Consider the following 23,410-nt stretch of genomic DNA (forward strand, 5'->3'; position numbering starts at 1 on the left):
TGAGTCAATTTGTGTCTCTATAAATGTGTGTGTGTGTGTGTGTGTGTGTGTGTGAGATAACCAAAGCAATTTATTTCCTGATTTTCCCCATTAGTTCTATTTTCCTGTTGAATACCATACTTTTACAAAATTATGTGTCAGAATGTGATAGTCTTATAATTTTTACTTTTAAAAAAATTTTTTTTGAGAAAGAACATGCAGTGGAGAGGGGCAGACACAGAGGGGGACAGAGGACCTGAGCAGGACTCTGACAGCACAGAGTCTGATGCGGGGCTCAGACTCACAAACCGTGAGATCATGACCTGAACCAAAGTCGGATGCTTAACCGACTGAGCCACCCAGGTGCCCCAGTCTTACAGTTTTTTAAATTAATGTCCCATGATGTTGAAAGTGTGGCATTATGGTCAAAACAAGAGTACTTAAGCTGTCTTTGTTTTGCTTTGTGCTGATATCTTAAATGCTCTTGTGCTTCATACACATGTTCTAAATACATTCTGGTCTATTAGTATATCTTTATTTTTAATTGCATAGCATTACTTAACCTGTTTCCTTAGCTTTTCTGCATTTATCAGTTCAAATAATAATTAATGAGTGAATAATAGGTTTAACTAATAGTTAATTAATAAATGCTGCTATCTACTACTGCTTAATACTGTACATGGACATGGTAGCATTCAATAAATATTTTTTTAATATTGTTTAATAATGAATGGTTGAATGGAATGTTAGCTCTACTAACCTAGTAATCAGTTTTCTTTGTTAAACGTTTTCAGTAGATTACCCTTTCACAGGAACATATTCATTGGCCCTTCATATTTTGTAAATAATTATTAAATATACAGAAATGCAAAAAGGCTTTAAGCCCACGGTTTATCTAGGCTTCATCAGATCCTACTACTAATAGATGTGAAGCCTTTCATCTTCTTTATACTTTAGCACATATGAAATGGGGACTAAGCTAACAAGTTTCATGTTTTAGGTATGTTTTGGAGATGAATACTAGGTTTTTCAAAAATACTTGAGAGAAAGTTACTGTATAAAACAATGATTATCCATTAGACAGATATAATATTCAAAATCATGGGGAAAACTAAAGCATGAGAAATGCCTAGTGTAGGTACCAGGAAAATTTTTATCCCTATGATATGTTAAACACTATTGTTGAAACACCGTCAATAATTGCTTCATTGGCATAAATTTTTTAAATGGGCACATATAGAGGATATTATAGAAAGCATATAATTTGAAGAATTTTCTTACAGACATCGTGATCATTATAGTAAGAAATACATGTTGATAATAGATTCTCATGAGATTAGTTTCCAGTGTTGTTTTATATTTTTCTTAATGGACTCCATCCACCATGGAAAAAAATATATTTCTCTCTCACAAAAAGTTGTATTAGAAGGGGTGACATAATGTGTGGAGATAAAGAGGAACTTCAGTTATGGGGGGGGGCATTTGCCTCTGGTCATTCAGGTCAGAAGTTTAATCACTAGGCAGTGAAGCAGAGACATGATGGTTTGACCAACCCCAGGTGAGCCCAGGAGCAGAACAACAAAGGGAGATTGAGAGTAGAGTTGGCATAAGGCTAAAGATGGAGGTAGGGCTCAGATCTGAGAAGAAGGAGGTAAACTCTATGGCTCAGCAAGGGCTGGGGCAAACGGTGTCTTAGAGGATTGACAAGGGGCTGTTCACCTCATGTGATGACTATTTTATTTACTTCAGAATGGTAAGGTTCTACCACACACACCTTCTGAGTGGCAATAGAAGAAAGAAAACGTACCCTTTGTCAGCTGATCCTGACCTGTAATCTGGAGTTGAGAATAAAAATGAATCCGTTCAGGGGCGCCTGGGCATCTCAGTCAGCTAAGCGTCCGACTTGGCTCAGACCACGATCTCACGGCCTGTGGGTTCAAGCCGCATATCAGGCCCTCTAATCTGTGTCTCCCTCTCTATGCCCCTCCCCTGCTTGCACTCTGTCTTTGTCTCTTAAAAAAATACACATTAAGAAAAAAAGTTTTTTTTAATTTTAAAAATGAATCAATTTTAATAAATGAATTTAAAAATAGTACAAAATTTTTATACGCTGTTTTAAAATTGTAGTTACGTTGAATTGTAGTAAAATGTGTGACCATTTTAAGATCATTGTCCTTGAAAAGTATCTTTTAGCATTTATTCAGATACAATATAAGATTTATTAAGATACAAAGTTTGTATTTTTGCCTCACCCAGAGAACCTATAAAATGCTGCCCTTATAGTATGAAGTACAGTATTATTTGAAATGAAATTAGTAGCTTATAACAGTGCATCACAAAGCAATGACTTTTTTCCAAAATGTTAGGTCAATGCCAGGTAATCACACACATTAAAATTTAACGTATAACAGAAAATAAAGGAACTCAGAAATTCTGTACCCGTTTTTCTATGTCCAAATGCTGATAAATAGTGGCTAGACTCTAAATATTTTGGGGAATGCTTTTTGAATGGTGTTGCCAAATTTTAAGGGTCTCTTTAGGCTGTAAATCATGCATCAAGATTTGTGGCCCCTCCCCAAATATCTTTTCAAAATTGGTTGTCGAGTATGGGAAAGGAAGTTGGAATTTGAAACACTGCTCTGCTAAGAGGTTGACTGACTGGAGTTGCCAAGCAAAAGAATCCAAGTTATAAAGCTCTGGTCTAGGAGAAGGATTAAAGAACATTCCCTTAACTAGAACGCCTATTGATTTGCCTCTCTGTAATTTCTTGTATTTATCAGAGAGTTTCTGTATGACCCTACAAAGTTACCTCTTACTGAGACTACTTTCCCCCAGGAATAGTCCCCTGTCTTGTTAGACCTAAGTTTCTCACCTTATTGTGGGAGTATTCATAAAGTCTGATAGGTGGAATCAGCTTGAATTGAATTTTAGGAGGGAAACATGTTTAATCTGTATTGTTATGTCCTATCATGAGGTTTCAGATCAACACAACAGACAAACTATTGCTTCCAGACATCTTTAACATGGAGTCCCAGAAGTGGAAGTCAGCTGATGCTGAGTTGCTTAGTTTGATTTCTGAATTCACCACTTGGCACACAGTCTGAACTGTTTACCAAATGTACCAAGCTACGAATAGAACTACCTTCAGGCAGGAGTTCACTTATGCCCAATCTAGGTGATGTTTGACCTGGATCTGTATAACAGGAATGTTTTCCATAGGCAATTGTTTAGTTTTGTGTTCTTTTTCCAATTTGCTATCAGCGATCTTGCAATTTTTAATGCCTTGACAGAATCCTCATTCTTCCCTACTGCCTTTGGTTTTTGACAACTCTAAATGACTTTGTTACAAATCTTGCCTTCATAGATGATGAAAAATAATTAAGGTGCCTACAATTAATCAGTCAACTGGACGGTTAAGTCAAAATCTCTGTGAAAACTGTTAAATTCTCCATTTTTATGTCAGCAGCGGATCAAGCAGTACAAAAATGTATAACCATTTATATTCAACCAATGTATGGCTCAGTTAAATAAATTGCTAATCAGAGGGAGTCTTTACTTCCATGTGTGTTGAAAGGAATATAGGAAGCTTAGCCAGTAAAGAAAAAGACCAAAGACGAACAGGTAGGAACTAGATTTACTTGTGATTTAGGAAATGCCTCCATTTTCCATGCATAGGTAATATTATTCTCCTCACCCTGTGGTGTGAGTAAGGGGGAAATAATGAGGAAATGAGAGTGAATAAGTAAACTAATAATAAGGGAACTTAAGTGAACACACTTTTTATAAATATTGCCTAGTGTTGGGCATTTGTACCTGAAACTTTTATAAACTTTTTAGATCTTTCTGTATGTTTATTCAAATGTTTATACTCACAAAATCTTTTTTTAAATGTTTATTCACTTATTTTTGAGACAGAGAGACAGAGAGCCAGCACAAGCAGGGGAGGGGCAGAGAGAGAGAGGGAGACACAGAATCTGAAGCAGGCTCCAGGCTCTGAGCTGCCAGCACAGAGCCTGACGCAGGGCTTGAACCCACGAACCATGAGATCATGACCTGAGCTGAGTCTGCCGCTTGATTGACTGAGCTGCCCAGAAACCCCAGTATACTCACAAAAATCTTAAGATTTTGATCTCATAGTGATATGAGATGTTGCTAGGTAATGTTCATCCAGAATTCCAAGAGAGTTACAGTAGAAGAAATACTTCTCTCTCCTCTCAAATGTTTGAAAATGTTCTTCTAACATTGCTATAAAGACTTTGTATAAATTTATCACAAGGCCAGAGCATGGGTTGGAATAGCATCCTTACTACTGCCACTGCCCTAAAGGACGAGAAAGAGAGAGGCCTTCATGAGAAGCGCTAATTCTTGCCCACTTTCAAAGATCCCTAAGAGGCATGTTTCGTAGTGGTCAGGGTAGAGAGACTTCTGTTTTCTGTGTCTTCCGCCGCATTTGCTGCCTACCAAACAGCCTTCAAAATGCAGCTAAGGTATCTCTTCTTCTGTGAAGGCTTCTCTGGCCCATGTAAGTAGCGTTGTCACTCCCCGTTTTATGTCACCAGAGTGACCAGAACGAATCATCAATATGCTACTTATTCCACTCTATTGCATTTATTTGTTTTTCTTGTCTGTATTATCCTCCCTATCCCCTACCACCAGCCTCTGAACATCTGAAGAGCCAAATGCATGTTTTGTCTAATTCTTACCCAAAGATCCTAGGGAAGAGTCTTGCACACGGTGCCCAGTAAATACCTGAATGAATGAGGAAATGAAGGAACGTGTGAAGGCCACCGTACATTAGAAAGGGAACTCTCTGAATGATTGAAACGTAATGGTATTTCATGTACCTCTCTTTTCCCTGGCCCTACACAGCTTTTGGTAAATGTCGCTCATTCTAGTCTCCCTAAAGGGAGATCTGTAACTTATTATTTGATCATGCTTAACTTTATCAATGAAATAAAGTGCTTTCTTTTTATATGAATATTTTAGCTTTTCTTTGAAAATGGCATTTCACATGACTTTTAAAACTTGTATAGATGGTATATAGAAGGTATATGAGCATTCCTTTTCTAAATTTTGGTAGTGTCTCTCCAAAATGTTTGGCTTATGACTGACTCCATTTTATTTCGGAAATTATACTTTCGGGGGTGACCAAATGCCAGTAAGTTACAAATCAGATGAAATAATATTTCCTGTTTTCTCTGAGGCTGAGTTCTTGTGGTTCTGTCTGAAGTCATCTCTGAACACTGACTACTAAAATTTCTTGTAGACATTTAGTAAGAGTTTTGGATTCCTGGTGATAGCTAAGTGAAGATTTACATAAGAAGTATGTCATATAATATGGAGATAGAACAACTGTGCTAAAGTTCTTTGTTATATATGGAAAAACAGCTCGTATCGGCAGCCTCATTGTCTGATACTGATATCAGAAGGTTCTCTTAAGCCATGTTATTTAGCAGTTAGTAGTATGGATTATAGAGTCAGAAGACCTGGGTTCAAACCCTGGATTTGCTACTTATGACATTGGACAAATTATAAACTATGCATCAATCTTCATGGGCTTAAATTCTGGTTTCATTTCTTTTTTTTGTTTGTTTTAATATGAAACTTATTGTCAAATTGGTTTCCATACAACACCCAGTGCTCATCCCAACAGGTGCCCTCCTCAATTTCCATCACCCACATTCCCCTCCCTCCCACCCCCATCAACCCTCAGTTTATTCTCAGTTTTTAAGAGTCTCATATGGTTTGCCTCCTTCCCTCTCTGTAACTTTTTTTTCCTTCCCCTCCCCCATGGTCTTCTGTTGAGTTTCAATGTGGAGGTTCCTCAAAAAAGTTAAAATAGATCTACCCTATGACCCAGCAATGGCACTGCTAGGAATTTACCCAAGGGATACAGGAGTGCCGATGCATAGGAGCACTTGTACCCCAATGTTTACGGCAGCACTTTCAACAATCACTAAATTATGGAAAGAGCCTAAATGTCCATCAACTGATGAATGGATAAAGAAATTGTGGTTTATATACACAGTGGAATACTACTTGGCAATGAGAAAGAATGAAATATGGCCTTTTGTAGCAACGTGGATGGAACTGGAGAATGTTGTGCTAAGTGAAATAAGTCGCACAGAGAAAGACAGATACCATGTGTTTTCACTCTTATGTGGATCCTGGTTTCATTTCTTAGTAATCTATATAACCTTGGACAGTAGATTTATCCTCAGTGTCCCTCAGTTTCCTCATTTATTTTTTTTTCAGTTTTTTAATTTATAAAATAAAGATAGTAACAATAGTATCTCTCACATAAGGTTGTGCATTTATTAAATGAGTTGATGTGCTGGTTTGTACAGTCATTTAGAAAAAGGCCTGGCATATAGTAAGTGGGACATACGTGTTAAGTTATTCCACTAGAATGCGAGCTGCGTGAGGAGCTGATTGTCCACTTTTGTTCACTGCTATATCCCCAGTAATAGAATAGTGTCTGGCGCGTGGTAGGTGCTTAACATATATTTACTGAATTAGTGTGTATCACTTTTCTTGTCTGTGAGATGAGAATAATGAGAGTAGCTACATTGGAGAGTGTTCGTGAACATTAAGTGAAGAAATGTTTATGAGGAACAGAACATTAGCTATTACCATCATCATCATTGTTATTGTATATAAAGGGCCATAAGTAATATTAAAATCCACATATTTTTTCTTTCCCTTATCGTCTAGCTATTCTGCTTTTATGATTCATAACTTTGATCTTTAGGCTTTTTTTCCTTCATTCCTCGGTCAAATCTTATTACTGTTTTTTTTAGCCTACTCAAGAAATTAATTTGCTTACTTCCATGGACATTTTCTGTCATAAGATAAAGGCAAACATCATCCTAAATCTCATTACAGAATAATGGAAATGCTGATCATTTAATGTTTCCTTTTTTATCTTCTTATACCTTAAACATTCTTTGACTTCGTCAACCTTTGTGAAAGTTTTGGGTTGACCAGCTGCTAACGAGTACGGTCTGCTTTTCACTTTGTACATCTGCTGAGTAAACACCAAAATTGTCTTTGAAAACTGAAATCACCACAGCTTACAATTTATTTGTACCGTGTTGACATTAAGCCGGGGATGGGAGAAAAGATTGTATATTTTGGATTTCACATTCAACTCAAGGGTAATTGCCCAAGACTATTAAATGCTTTTAGCAATCTGAAGTCTGTAGAAAATGTTGACTACCCGGATTTTTTCTCCCATGACTTAAATGCAAGGTTATTTTGTTACAGAAAAAAAATGTATATATTAGGATTCTGAGAGTTGGCTTCGAATTAAATATGTGTATATATATAATGTAATATTTTTATGGATACATATTGTATATATGGATATATATATTCTATATCCATAAATATTTCTAGTTAGCATAGAATTGTTGCTGTAAGGGAGGAATGGTTCACAGTGGCAGAATTGACATCAATTGTGAGTCTGAGGTAGAGATGAATCTTCGTGTTTTTAAAGCAAATGTGTATCAAAAGGTTAATTCAGTCTGTAGCATGGCTCTATAACCTATTCTGAGTAATTCCTGTCTCTTCTAGCAACCAGCCATTTCTGGGCTGGCTGGAAAACACTATATAGTCCCCTAGGAATATGTTCTTTCTTTCTTTTTCATATCTACCTTTGGACCTTGCTGCTTGTTTTCTCCACTACTTCTCACAGGGACTTACTTCCTTTTCTTCCTTTCCCTTTGTTAGTAATTTACACTCTCAGCATCACCTACATCATCTCTAGTGTAGAAAAGGGCAAGTTGTGCCAAAGGCACAACTCTGTTCCTGATTGAACTAATCTGTAGTCTAGACACTATGTAACTATTTCACATAATAACCTTTTTATATATTCACTTAAGTGACCAAGTCTCTATTTCAGAATAAATTTAACATACTTTAGAATTTGGGTGATTTTTTTTTTTTGAGAGACAATTTTTAAAAAATGGAGATATAAGTGACATGTAAGTTTCTAGACCCGTCAGAATTGATGGCTACGTTTTGATTTTAAAAAGCAAATATAGATTTATAATTGGTATACAGTTAGAATAAACAATGTGGTTTTAAAGATTTATTTTTAATAATGATTTTACTTATTTTGAATCAAATGATTATATAGTTCATACTTTATCTGTTGTCTATTTTTGTGTAAGTATACGTGGTGTGAGACACCTGTGGTATAGTACACAGGGCATTGGAACTGAAATCGGATCCTCTGAATGTGAGTCTCACTCTGCTACTTTCTAATTAAACAAGTGATTTAATAGTATTAAATCTTTATTAGCTCATCTATAAAGAAGAAATAATGACATTCTCAGGGTTGACATAAGAACGAAGGGGCATAATTAGTGTGGGATATGTTTCATATTCAACAAATAGAATGCTATAATAGTCTATGCAAGCTATATTTATGTATCTTTGCTTCAGAAAGATGATTTTTATATTTAACAGTGGAATCTATTTTCAAGGCCACATTTTGCTTTTATTATTTTTTTTTCACATTTTGCTTTTAGAAGGTAATTTATTGTGTATATTTGTGACTCACTTTTTCTCTGATTTATTTTTGGATGAATAAGAAAGTTATAAATAATTCAAATACTGGATTATAACGATTCTAGAGTTACACTTAGTTTTATATAATGAAACTATCTAATGGCCCATCATTTGAGAACCACATCCAAGGCCATTTGAATATATATTCTTGTGTGGAGGAATGACATTTTTCATCTTTTATCAGTAGTTTCTTTTGTATGTAAATTTTTAAATTCCTTTGGGAATGGCAGTACTTATATCATAATGGAATAAGAAATAACCAACTGGCTGAAAATAGATAAACCAGAAATATTATATGTGTGTAGGGGGGGTGTGTGTGCATGTATACATTTATTTATTATACATAGGCAAGCAATTGAGCATAGGACAAAAAGAAGTAGAATTGTGAATTTTCTTGGTAAGTTCAGTGTCATTCAAGAGTAGAAGTCTCTAGCCATTGCTGTGCTTTGTTTCTCTAATGCCCATGTGCCAACATTCTACATTTTCTTTAAAGCTATCTTCCTTGAAGTAGGTGATTTTCTTCTCTCTTTAGTGCTCCCTACTTGCCCTTATGCCATTCTTGCGTCATTTATCTCTATCTCGAAGATTCTGACTATAGGAAAAAATATCAAGAAGCTTCCCAGGACAACCCTGTTCTAAAACTACATGAGAGAAATTATGCTCATATGGAAGTAGATGCATCTGGACTATGGTAGACTAACTTCTTCATGGTGCAGAAAGCCAGGTCATTAACACAGAGAAGGCAGGGTCCAAGCAACTCAGGCATGCCCATGGTTTCAGGTTTTGGATTCCTTGTCCCCACGCAATTACTAGTTAGAAACTCAAGATATACCCTTCCAAAGTGACTTTGTCCCTGGATGCCAAAATAGAAGTTTCCACACCTGGCTGGCTTATTTTCCTAGGATTTCCCTGTTCAATCCCTCATCCTTGATACTTTCCTCTTGACCACAACTTGACACACACATGTGCCCACATGCACACACATACACATACATGCATACATATTCCTGAAACAAGACTGCCATTGATGCAGTAACTTCATGGGCTATCCTCTAATGTTTTATTTCATTTTATTTTTTAGGATGGTGATCAAAACTTAAGTTATTTTCAGGACTCACTAGGAATTTGTGACCCACAGTTTAAGAAAAAAAATTAGATGACTTTCAATAGTTTTTTTCAGCTTGCAAAACTCTGTGATTCTTTTCATTCTTATAACAAAAATTTCATTTAATAAAAACGTTTCTATTCTCTGAGGAAAAAGCAATATGGTATGAAAAAGTGCTCTTAGAATTTCTGGTTTTTCAATGTTCTATTGAAATGCTAATATTTTATGAAAGTGTATAAGGAACAGGAAATTGAACTAAGAAGGAGTCGTAAGAATACTAATAAGAAAGGACAAAAATCTGTCAGAAAAACAGAAGCAAGAACCTGGGATAATCCTAAGTATAAACTACCAAAAGTTCTTATGTCATGGCATGCTAATTTGTACTGAAAGTTTCCTAGTTTTTAGAAAGATTTGAGAGGATTATTACTTGAATGCATTTTTTAAAATGCTTATTTATTTTGAGAGAGTGAGCAGGGGGAGGGGCAGAGAGAGAGGAGAGAGAGAGAATCCCAAGCAGACTCTGCGCTCAATCTCACTAACCTGGAGATCATGACCTGGGTGTAAATCGAGAGTTGTAATTTAAAAGACTGAGCCACCCAGGCACCCCCTACCTTTTTTATACCTTCTAAATTGCGGTGTCCAATGGCCAGAGTCATTAACATACATAGAAGGCCCTGAGAGAGTGCAAGGGAGAGGGGCAGAGGGAGAGAGAGTGAAAATCTTAAGCACACTCCACACTCAGGGCAGAGCCCAACGTGGGGCTCGATCCCTCCACCCTGGGCAGAAATCAAGAGTAGGTAGCTCAATCGACCTAGCCACCCAGGTACCCCGACAGCCCTTTTTTAAATTGCAGACTACCCTATCCCTCTCTTAATTTTTCCCTTTTGCATTTATCCCCCTCTTAAAACTATATAATTTACTGATTTATTGTGTCTGTCTCCCCCTACTAGAATGTAAGCTCCATGAGAGCAGGGATTTTTTATCTGCTCAGATCCTTACTGTGCCCTAAGTGTTTACAAAGGTACCTGGCATATACTAGGAGCACAATTATACTAATTGCACGAGTGTTTGAATCTCCTAGTACATCAAGCGAATAACTTGTACATATACACTACTTAGGAAATATTTATTGTATGAAAGAAAGATTGTAGATTGTAATATTTGCATTTTAGAAAACACTTTTGAAGTCCCTTTTACACATACCCAAGAATGAGGGCAAGACATGGTTACGACTGGAATCTTTGTACCCTACCTTCCCAACCCCCACCCTCCATAAAGAAACTGAGAGGTTGAGTGGCTTGTGTAAGCCACAAAAAGTGGGGCAGTCTTCTGACTCCTATTAAAGTAGAATTGTGGTTGCTTTATATCCTGGGCTAGAGATTTGCAGTTTACAGAATGTGACATGTTAATTTCACTTACAAACTTTTGTTTCTAGTACGTTTGTCTGACTTCCAACTTCATGTTAAGGGGATGTCTTTTTTTAGATGTTAAAGCCTTACAGTGTTTATTGTCCTTTTCAGCAACAATAGGTAGATTATTTAGGGAAAGAAAACATTAAACATTCTGGAAATTAAAGCAAAGTTTACAAGCGTCAGAGTACTTTGTTAGTGTCCGTGCTTTTTCAGGCTCTTGAATTTTTTTTAACCTTTTTTCCTCTGTTGACTTTTTTTTTTTTTTTAAGACAGAAGACAAAAGAAAGTTTTAATTCTAGGCTTTCGTGGAATCTGTTGTAAATTGGGGAGCCTTGTGTTACGATTTGGAGAAAATGTCACTATTTCCTGGCTATGCTTGAGGAGCGCTAACAAATTGTAAGCGAAACTGAGGAAAGGGGAAGTACCACTAATTTGCCTGATGTATTAGCCATCTGCGATGCCTAACGCAGTGCACGTAATTAACACCACCGTCTGGCCTTAAGCACGCAAGGGGAAAGAGGAGCGGGTAGCAGGGGCCGCTCTGGGTCTCGGAGTTGCCCAGAAGCAGAGGCGCGCGCTCCGGAGCCACCAGCCCGCCGCCGCCGCCGCCGCCGCCTCCCCCCTGCGGCTGCTGATTGGCGGGGACCACAGCATCAGCAGCATCTCCCGGCGAGGGGAGGGCGGCGAGACTCAGGCAGCCACAGCCTCCGGGATCCTCAGCTCCCTCCCGGCGAGACCTCGGACTTTCGCCCCGAGCAGCCCCGTCTCCGCCCGCCACCGCCTCGATCCCCTCCTCCCGGCCGGCCCCCAGCAAAGTGGAGGGCTCGGCAGCCGGGAAAGCCGCGTCTGGTCCGGACCGGGTCGGGGAGGCCGGGGCCAGACCCCCAGGGTCCCGCCGCACCGTCCCGGCCCCCGAAGCGCTGCGGTCGCCGCGCCCCAGCCGCCAAGACGCCTCGTATCTTGTACCGCGGGAAGAGCGGGTCTTCGTCCAAGATGGGCCGGCAGGGCTTGGGGGGCGCCGGCGCCGCGGGGCGCTCCATGCAGCGCTCCCAGAGCCGCAGCAGCCTCTCCGCCTCCTTCGAGGCACTGGCCGGCTACTTTCCCTGCATGAACTCCCTGGAGGAGGAGGAAGGAGGTGAGGCCGTCTGTGGTTGGCGTTTCTGCCCGTTCACCCCTCGCTCCTCGGTGGGTGGACGGTTCGCAGGGGAGGGAGAGCCCCCGGTGGCAGGGTCCCTGTCCCGCTCGGCTCTCGGGGACTGCGCGCGGGCGAGCGACCCCCGGGCGCGCCGGCCGAGGCGCCAAATTACGTCTGTTGGTTATTCCGAGAGCTCCAGGGGCGCTGACTTGAGAAACGGCTTTCCTAGTAAAGTTCATGATCAAGTGCTTGCGAGTTCAGCGAGGATGTAGTCTGGTGGGAGGCAAGGCAGCGGCCGTGCACCCCGCTCTGGTTTCTGTTTACTCCCGCAGTCTCGGTATTAGCATTTGGCCTCGAGGACAGAAGTCTGTAAAAATTAAAAGGAGAGGCAGCAGCGCAACTTTGAAACCGGGATCTCAGCTCGTGTAAACTCAAGATCCGGATGAGGGGAAGGGTGATACAATGGACAGGTCCAAGGTTGACCGTACTAAAGGCGGGTTTGTACTCTTGGACACTGAGAACTTTGTTCACAGGCCACAGTACTGTCAATGTGACCACGGGTTGTCTATCTCTGGTGTAAAGGGATGCCATTGTAATTAAGCTAAAGAGAAAAATGGGGGAGGGGACTCATTGTTTTAAACTCTTCACCAAATGGTTTCAAGACCTTCCTAAGGTTTTAAATAACACAACATAGGTTTTCTTCATGAAGAACTTTCCTATAAGATTTAACAACTAACAGAAATAGATATAATTTGTAACTCACAGTCCGAATGGACTGCTAAATAATGGCATCCCAACATTTGAAATACTGTTTATTAATTTATTGATATGATAGTTGCAAACCGTGTTCGACTTTACACGCATATCCAGAGTAGATTAGGTATCATAATCATGTTAACTCTATTATTGTAGGTAATAGAATTTATTTTGCTTTTATTCTGTGACAGTCAGTGATCTCTTATCGGGATATCTGCACTGAGTCCTGATTTAGAGGAAACTAACTACCTGTTCGAAGAAGAGGTAGAAATAGATCCCCCCCCCCCTATTTTTCCCAGTGGAGGGGCAGGGAGGTGGAATCTGGGAGGATGAACAATGTCTGGAAAGTGGTCTTCAAAAGAATTCACTAGATAGAGCTATCCAGATTTCTTCTAGCTTATTGTTGCAGTATCAGTTTGCTATATAGATCAATAGAGTTTTAATAGGGTGCTTCCCTATATAAACACGACTTTTAATTTTCATACTAATCCTTTGCTGTTTTTGTTTTGTAAAAAAATTTTTTTAACGTTTATTCATTTTTTGAGAGAGAGAGAGACAGAGCGTGAACGGGGGAGTGGCAGAGAGACAGGGAGACACAGAATCTGAAGCAGGCTCCAGGCTCTGAGCTGTCAGCACAGAGCCCGAGGTGGGGCTCAAACTCATGGACCGGACCAGACCGTGAGATCATGACCTGAGCCAAAGTCAGAAGCTTAACCGACTGAGCCACCCAGGTGCCCCTGCTGTTTTTATTTGTACATTTACTTGTTTTCTACAAGTAAATGTTTAAAGTCTCAGGAAATATAAACAAGTCAAGAAATTAGAAACTCACACTGGATAAATGAATGATCATGATTGTAGCTGAAACTTTCAGTATTTATTATGAGCCAGGCACTGTTCAAACAACTTAACTGTATTTATTCTTTTAGGCCCACAACAGCTTTATGAGGCAGTATTTTTATTATCCCTATTTCATAAAGAGGAAACTGAGGCAGAGAGAAGTTTAGAAACTTGCCCAAGGCAGTAGAGTTGCATCTGAACCCAAGCCGTCCACAATACAACCTGTGCACCCAACTCTGGGCTATACTAGACTATTATTTTCATATACTTGCCAACAGTCACATGCCTAGCAAGGGGTGAAGCTAGAACTCAAACCAAGGTGTACCTGAAAATACATATTTAAATATAATTATTTAATTATAGGCTCATTTCTCAACTTTTAATTTTTACACCAAATCTTCAGTCTTGAGTTTGCTTCAGAGAAACTATCATTATTCTTCCCTAAGTTACAACTAGAATTGTTGAGTTTACAGAATACCATCCTGAAAAGACAAGAAGAGCTTATATAAACATGAAAACTTTCAGAACTGAAAGTACATGTATTTAATCTTGGGTTATATTGACTGTCCCAAAGGGGAATCTTATATCTACACAGGGGAAATTGAAATAGATCTTTGTCTTATAATACGGCTTATTGAGTTGCCAAGACAAAATCTTTCAAAAGGCAGCCATTGTTTTTAAAATTAAGCATATAGTTCTCTATAGGTAACTAGAGAGGAAGCACTCCCCATAAAAGAGAGGTCTTTCCACTGGTCATTGATACAGCCAAGAAAAGAGATCCTAACCTTCCTCTTTGATTTTGCAGTATTTCTACCATCCTTGAAAGTCCTGAGGTTTTTTTAGGGTGTTTCAACATACCCTGCAGAGTTGCAAAAGTTCAAAATCACTGCCCTGGAGCAGTGTTGCCTACATTTTCTTTTTCTATTGAGACACCCACAAGGGATACGTGAAGTTCATATGGATAACGTACTCTCATAAGCTGACTCAGGAATATAGTCATAACTATGAGATCCATTCTAATTTATAAAGGAAAGTAAATGCATCACAACAGATGATTTTCACACCAGTTGAGAACAACTTGTCTAGAGATCAGTAGTCTGCTAACTAATTTGACTGATGGAAGTGATTTTAGTCTGATTTTAAAGTTAGTCTTTTTTTTTTTCTTTTTGGTCTTTTCGGATCAGATATAGTATAAATAACTAATCTCAAATGTACTCTCCACTCCAGTTCGATATTCTCATTTCATTCTTATAGGGCACATCCAGACATTACCATTCTGCACATGAAGTAGTGTGCAGGAAGTTTATTTTGAGAGACCACGTTGTTTGCATTCATTCCTTCATTCAAAAATATTTAGTGAGGCTATTTGATGTGTTAGCTATGGTAGTCCCTGAATGACTGTATATGTTCCCCACCCTTGTAGAGCTTACAGTCTAATGGAAGTAGAAATTAATAGGAACAACTATGGAATTGTAACTGTGACCAACGTTAGGATGGCGAAATACAGAGTGCAGTAAGAGATTATAGGAAAATCTACTTTAAGAGAGAAAGGCATCCTGAGAAAGTGAGAGCGGAACATGGATTTGAGCATCGGTGACAGCTCTCAGTCTCTCGCCTGCTGGGTGCACCTGTGAAAACCATTTGCTGAGAGCCCACAGCAAGGAAGTGTCAGAGCTAGGGTCTAAATCCATAATCTGGCTCTGGAATTTATAATCCTAACTACTCTGTGTGTTGTTTCTTCATGATTACACTACATTTCCTAGTAATGTGCTGCGGAGTTGACGACCAGGTACAGTACAATAATAACAGTTACCAATAATAATAATAGAACACATTTTACGTGCCACATTCCTTTGATTTCATGACAATTCCACAAGGAAGTTACTATTTTCAACATTTTACACGTGTGAACGCTGAGATTTAGAGACGTTGAACAACTTGGCCACGGATTATACATTTCAATGGGGCTGACTTCCTTGAGGATGAAAGGGTCATTCCTATAAACAAAATAAGATTCTTGATTGGTCTTTGTAGCATCACTTTTGTATGCTTGCAATTCTTTTTTATGTGTTTTTGGGTCTTTTTGTTTTGTTTTTGCTTCCTTGTCCCTGGATATATTCCCAAGACTCCAATCCTCTGAGCAGCTTTTTTTTTTAAGTAAAATTAATAATAGTCCCTAACTTGTTACTTAACAGTTTATGAATTATGATTATTTATTTTATCACTGAACCCTATGAGATAAATATTAACTTCACTGTGTAAACTACTTGGCCTTGACATGGAGCCCCCACGTGGAATATTATTGGATGTAGAATTTTTAACCATTACATGTAATTCTAAGAAAGAAGGAATCATTTCAAGGAAAAGTTACCATTCTTAGTAGGACAGGCTTCCCCACAACTTGCCACCCGTGGGTTCAAGGGCAAATGATTATGGTCTTATAACGGAAGAACATGGCACATTTTCTAACACTTGGTAGATCTGGTTTCTCAGAGGCTATTTAATGTTACCTCTGGTTAAAGGCTAGTGGTTCTTGTTCAGTTATGTACGTGTAATATGTGATGAATTTGATTTGCTTGATTTTATGGCCTGCCTTCTTCAGTTAAAATCTGGCTTTGGCAATCGTACGGAAGAGATTCTATCAACTTAGTGCTAGTAACTGAATTAATTAGTTCATTTAATTTCTTTTACATGCCACTAGCTTGAAAATTAAATTATAGGAAAACCATCCAAGAAACAGGAATAGTTTTTACCAGAAAAACTGAGAAAAGGTTTTTTGCATATGATAATGAAGCTGTGAGGAATTAATTTAAAAGGAACTACAGGGACTAATAGTAATACCTATTTAATTCACCTTCATTCTTTAAGAGACCGTGCAACAAATAGGAAGAGTATAAAAAAAACTTTCTTAGTCTAATCTTTGTATATGGCAAAATGATACACTTAATTCTCTTTTTTTTAAGTTTACTTATTTATGTTGAGAGAGAGAGAGAGAGAGAAGCAGAGAGAGAGGGGGAGAGAGAATCCCACGCAGGCTTCGTGCTATCAGCGCAGAACCGGACGCCAGGCTCAAACTCACGAACCGTGAGATCATGACCTGAGCAGAAATCTAGAGTCTGACGCTTAACTGACTGAGCCACCCAGGACCCCTATATTGTTTTTAAATTTAATATGTGATCTAGACTTTTTAAAATTTGGTGATCATAGTTTTTGCATATCTTGACAATGCCAATATTGGGGCAGGACGTGGATAGTCAGTTTTAGTCTAAATGTGTATCTTTTCTTAGGAGATACTGTTTTTCCTAGATTATGATTGATTATATATAATACATCATTTCATAAATGAGTCCATAGCATATTCAACAGTAGCACAACATTTTTAAAAATTTTTTTTAACATTTATTCATTTTTGAGAGACAGAGAGAGACAGAGCAAGAGCAGGGAAGGGGCAGAGGGAGGGAGTCACAGAATCCGAAGCAGGCTCCAGGCTCCGAGCTGTCAGCACAGAGCCCGACACAGGGCTTGAACTCATGAACTGTGAGATCATGACCTGAGCCAAAGTCGGATGCTCAACCAACTGAGCCACCCAGGCACCCTGATAGCACAACATTTTTACATTAGGTTTACATTCTAGGCAGATATGGTGAAGTAAAAGATTTTGCAATTAAAGAAATAAATGAAAGAACAGTTTCATTCAGAGTACTTATTAAATATTACCTATTTGTCTGAGATTCAGAATTTTTCATTGGTAAGTGTCCAAACAATATCTTTAGAGTAACTTAAAACTTTAATACAAAAGTCAAGTTTAACCCCAATTTTCTTTCATCCTGCAGTGAGCCCACTAAATTCAGAACTAGAAATGGGGATGAGCTTCCCTAGGGAGACATCTTGTGTATAATGACTTACGAAAGAAACCCACTAGAAGGTGGTAATGGCAACATCCCATTTGCTGCCAAAGACTATGGTTTAATGTAAATACTCTGTTGCTCTTTAAGTAGGCCCTTATTAATGATCAGACAAGATCATTCTATACAGTTGTTCCTATCTCTAACTCTACTGTAACAGTGTTTGATGGGGGGGGGGGGGATTTACCTAATGCTGTGTATGTATATTATTTGAACAATTGAAGAAAAAAGCTAACATAGAAATGATAGTACCAGTTTAAGTTTTGAAGGATTATTTCTTAAGATGAAACTAAATGAAAAGACTGTTTATTTTAGCTATTTCAGTGATCAGCTGTTCTCTTACTCTTGTCTGAATCATGGGCCAGGCAGTAACCTACATCAGTGAGGCAGGCCAGATGTAATACAAATGGGAAAAGCAAGGACTCTGAAAAGCTGGAGAAAGCTTACCCATCCAAAAAGAAATGGTGAACGCTCTGTTCAGTTCATTGATGCCAAATTGGGTATCAGCCCAGGGTTGGCAAACTTACTTTTCTTTTTTCCCTAAGAGAAAAGCTATAAATCTGGATGCTTACTTAAAATCTTTAACTTTTACAATGTTGGCACCTAAATGAAAAAATATAAACATTACTTGGGCCAAACAAAACATAACCTGTTGACCAAATGTGTTTCACCAGTTGGCAACTTCTGTCAGGGAACTGCTTTCTTCCTTCCCATTCTTATTGTCACCTTGATAGTTTAGGACCACGTTTGCTCCCTGTTAAAATCTTCTGAGAGTCTCCCAACCTGCTCTCTACCTTCTGGGTCTCCCCACTGCAGTCCAACTTCATTGCCCCTGAATCAGTTCTCTTAAATATGACCTTGATCTTGACACTGCTCTTCCTCCAAAAGCTTCAGTAGATTCCTATCTCCTACTAAATAGTGCCTTTAGCCTGACACTCAAAATCTTTAACAATCAGTTCTTATATACAGCATAGCTTCCCTGGCTTCTAAGGCCTTTTGGGAATCCAGTAATTCAGTAAAACTAAGCCTTCTTGCTCTTTGCCTCCCAAGTTTTTGTTCATGCCTTCCTTTCGATTCTTGTTCTACCACTGTATCTGCACTGTAGATACACTGTATCTACAACTGTATCCAGTTGCCTTTCAAAGCTCAACTCATATCTTCTCTATGAAGTCTTCAGAATCCGTTTAAGTTTCTGTAGGCAGAGGAAAAGGTGAATGGGCATAGACCTGGGTTTGGAGTATTAACTCCACCTTTTCCTAGTTGTGTGAACTAAGCAAGGTACTTAATGTCCTTGAGCTCTAGTTTCCTCATTTTTATGTGAAATGTGCATAATAACACTCACCTTAGAGAGGGGTTGTGCACTGCATTGTCATGGTTATTATTCTCTCCTGGTCCCATATCAAAATGTGTTAACCTTTTTCTGAACTAGATCTGTGCTGTCCAATACAGAAAGCACTAGTCATGTGGCTTTTTAAATTGAAATAGATTAAAACCAAATTAAATTGTAAATTATTTCCAGAGTCACATTAGCCACATTTGGAGCACTCAGTAGCTACACATGACTAGTGACTACCTTACTGGACAGTGCAGAATTATCGAACGTTTCCATCATTCACACGAAGTTATGTTGTTATATTGGACGGTACGGCTCCCAGTACTTAATAGCACTCATATAGCACTTAGAATATATTGCCTTGGATTGTCATTATTTATTTACTATCTTAACTCACCTACTAAATTGTAAAATTATATAAGGAATTATGTGATCAAGTGTTACATATATTTATCTCCCACAGTGCCTTACACCAAGTAAGTACTTAGCAAATATGTAGTGAGTGAATAAAGGAATAAGTATCTGATTGATTTCTGTGTTCATATTATGAAATGGAAAGAAGCAATTAGAGCTGGAAGGGACCAAATTGCTTAAATAACTGTTTCCAATCTTGCAGGTACAAGAATGCTTGAAAGGCATGTGTTCTTTGTGCTACACCTAGAAGTTGGGTATACTTAGCTCCATATAAACTAGACACATATTTTTTTTTTACTATAAACTATAAACGAACCATGTATATGTAGTATGCTTCATTTAGGGTGCCTAGTTGTAATCAACAGAAACCAATTCTAGCAGTTTAGGTGGAAAAGATATTTGCTAAAGGATATTGGATAGGTCACAGAATCTTTAGGAAGATTGGAGATCCTGTGCCAGAGGTTAGGAACGTTGTCCCAAAACATACTGCGGAACTAATCCTAGCGAACTAACGCCGCTGCTTGGCGCAGATAACACAGCTTACACCATTGTCAACCTTCGATGTTGAATCGCTACGTACTGTTATAGGACCTTCCTGGAAATTCTGTATTGCGGCCAGCATCCTCATTAGAATGGGAGCCCGTGGTGTCTCAGCTTCTTTGCTTCTCTAGCTTCAGATTCAAAGTTTGGGGTAGTAGTGTCTAATCCTCAGTAGCAGAACCTCAGTCATTGTTCATGCCCTATCTGCCAGGCAGGCTGGAAAAATGATACCCCCAAATTTTAGCATCTACAATTGAAGGATGGGGTTTTTTTTCTCATACATAGGAAAAGGGTTCAAATGCTAGTGACCCAAACCATTAAGAAATATCGACTTAGTAATATAAAATAATTACCAGGGGAAAACCCCTTAAACTTAGCCTAATTACCTATTTTTAATATTTTTAAATACTAGTTTGCTATTGGGTTATTTTCCTCTTTGCTTGATAACCATAAGCAAATAGGAAAAGGGGGAAAAAAATCTATGAAAGAAGCCTGAGGTAAAGACTATGGCTCTCTTACTTTTAACTTTTTCTATAAATTTGGCTACCCAAATATCCATGCACACTCTTATTTTCCATACAGATCATAGTCGGTCTCTCCCTCTAGAAAGACAACCTTAAAATGCCATTCATTTACTGCATGCAAATTGAAATCTAGGATGTTTGAATGATGTGTAGCTGTCTTCCTTATATCCAGATGGGGCTTTCCATGTTATAGTGACCTATAAACCTAAAGGTAAGTCATCTGTTTACAATACATTCAATTTAAATGGTAGAGTAGCAACAGGATAATGAAAATCAAAATTCTCATATAGAAGAGAGAATAGGAAATACAAAGCAATGAATTGTCCACAAGAGTGATCAAATCCCACTTGGAAGGAATGGCAAAGATTGACAGTACAATACGTTCCTTGGTTTATTTATCTGGCATCCTTGGTTCTGTTTTCTGGAAAAGTATTTCTTTGTCTTTATTCTTCATTGACCACAAAGATTTGCATTGAAAACGAGGCTGTATAGTATTCATTGCCTGCTTCTTGCTAGTGCACATTGGGAAACTCAGTAGTTACCTTAAGAGTTGAACAGACTTGGGGCGCCTGGGTGGCTCAGTCGGTTGAACGTCCAACTTCAGTTCAGGTCATGATCTCGTGGTCTGTGAGTTCGAGCCCTGCGTCAGGCTCTGTGCTGACAGCTCAGAGCCTGGAGCCTGTTTCAGATTCTGTGTCTCCCTGTGTCTCCCTCTCTCTCTCTGCCCCCCCCCCCCCACTCATGCTCTGTCTCTCTCTCTCTCTCTCTCTCTCTCTCTCTGTCAAAAATAAATAAACATAAAAAAAGTTTTTTGTTTTTTTTTTTAAAAGAGTTGAACAGACTTTTCCAACTGGGCTTAGTTTTTCAAAAGTTCAATAGCTGTACAGTCTGTTTAATTCCAGTCAGTTTCATTTATGAGTAACTTTAACCAAACACCTCATTTGACAAAGATTTTAAGCCTTAAGATTCTGTTCTTTTAGTTTGTAGCCTCTGTGCTCTGCCCACTTCCTTTGCTCTCAGTTTAATGGCATCTACCTTGATGTCATCTGAAAACAATGGGTTTGTGTGGGAAGGCAACGCCTTAATCCATTTTGGCCAGCAGTCTCTCTCAGCTTTCGAATGGCAAGACCCCACTTATTTATACATAATTTTCTTACTGCAAGTTTAGAATGATTTCACATTATTCCAGTTTTCAAAAAAAGATTTGTATGGCATTTTATAATTTTTGAAACTGTCACATAGATTATAGTATCAGATCTTTATTCATCACTTCTCGGGCCTATTTCTGGGCCGTGTTCTATTTCATTGATCTACTTATCTATTCTTCCACCAATACAATATTGTCTTGATTTCTGTAGTCTTGAAATTTGATGGTGTCAGCCTCCAACTTTATTCTTTGTTTTTAATATTATATTGACCTTTCTGGGTCTTTTGCCTCTCCATAATAAACTTAAGAATCAGTTTGTCAGCATCTACAAAATAACTTGCTGGCACTTTGATTGGGATTGCATTGGATCTATATATCAATTTGAGAAGAACTAACATCTCAACAATATTAAGCTTTCATATCCACACACATGGAATATCTTTCCATTTATTTAGTTCTTTGATTTAATTCATCAGAGTTTTGTAGTTTTCCTCATATTATACCTAACATTTTATTTTTTTATATGCTAATATACATGATATTGGTTTTTTTATTTCAAATTCTGTTTAGTCATTGCTGGGATATAGGAAAGAAACTGACTTTTGTATATTAACCTTGTGTTTTACAACTTTGCTATAATTATTTATTAGTCTAGGAGTTTTTATATCTATTTTTTCAGATTTTCTGCATAAACATTATACTATCTGTGAGCAAAAACAGTTTTATTTCTTCCTTCTCAATCTGTATAATTTGTATTTCTTTTTTTTTCTTTTAACTTTTCTTTCTTCTTTTTTTTTTTTTTTTTTTTTTTTTTTTTTTTTTTTGTGGTCTTATTGCATTAGTTAGAATTTCCAGTATGCTGTTGAAAAGGAGTTAGAGAAAGAACATACTTGCCTTGTATTGAATCTTGGTGGGAGAGCTTTGAGTTTCTCACTATTAAATTTGTTGTTGGCTTTAAATTTTTTATAGAGCTTTTTTATCAACTTGAGAAAGCTCTATTCCTAGATTACTGAGTTTTTATCATGAATGCATGTTGGATTTTGTCAGATGCTTTTCTGGGTCTACTGATATGATCATGGGCTTTTTCTTTTCTAACTTGTTTGTGTGATATATAACATTAAATAATTTGTGAATACCGAACCAGCATTGCATAACTGAGATAAATCCGACTTCATCATTTGACTTGCTAATATTTTGTTGAAGGTTTTGAGTCTGTTTTCCTGGGAGATATTGGTCTGCAGTTTTTGTTCTTATAATAGCCCCTTTGTTTTACAGATGAGGATCAAGACACAAAAGAGTCAAGGTCCTTTTTAACTTCACAAATCCATAATTTTTCACTCTATATTTAATACTATTTGCTGTGGCATCATTTGATGAAATCTCCACTTTTTGCTATGGATAGATCCAAAGTGACATGTTGAGAGATAGAAATGCAAATGTATATAATAAGGAATAGCTATTTCTGACACATTTGTTTGAATTTTATCATAAGTATACTTTTTTTTCATCTTTATGGTAATTTTTTAAAGTTCTTAATTTTGATTCCAGTATGGTTAGCACAGAGTGAGTGTTATATTAGTTTCAAGTGCACAATGTAGTGATCCAACAGTTCTATGCATGACTCAATGCTTGTCCTAAGTGTACCCTTTAATCCCCATCACCCCCACCCACCTCCCCTCTGGTAACCATCAGTGTGTTCTCTATAGCTAAGAGTCTGTTGTTGGGTTTTTGTTTTTTTCTTTTTTTTTT

At 38.0% G+C, this 23,410-nt stretch overlaps 1 protein-coding gene across 6 annotated transcripts in view; it reads left to right on the plus strand.

Annotated features, from left to right (window-relative positions):
* The window catches only part of RIMS2 (regulating synaptic membrane exocytosis 2), a 601,992-nt gene that overhangs the window by 559,131 nt on the left and 19,451 nt on the right, over positions 1 to 23,410 (plus strand). Inside the window, exon 1 of one of the 6 annotated variants that reach the window (XM_042972685.1) lies at positions 12,064 to 12,205. The exons of the other annotated variants lie outside the window; for them this stretch is intronic. Coding sequence (XP_042828619.1) covers positions 12,064 to 12,205 — 142 coding nt within the window. Of the gene's footprint in view, positions 1 to 12,063; positions 12,206 to 23,410 lie in introns of those variants that run through there. 6 annotated transcript variants of the gene reach the window in all.

This window comes from Panthera tigris, chromosome F2, assembly GCF_018350195.1.
Source record: "Panthera tigris isolate Pti1 chromosome F2, P.tigris_Pti1_mat1.1, whole genome shotgun sequence".
In the NCBI taxonomy this organism is placed as follows: domain Eukaryota; kingdom Metazoa; phylum Chordata; class Mammalia; order Carnivora; family Felidae; genus Panthera; species Panthera tigris.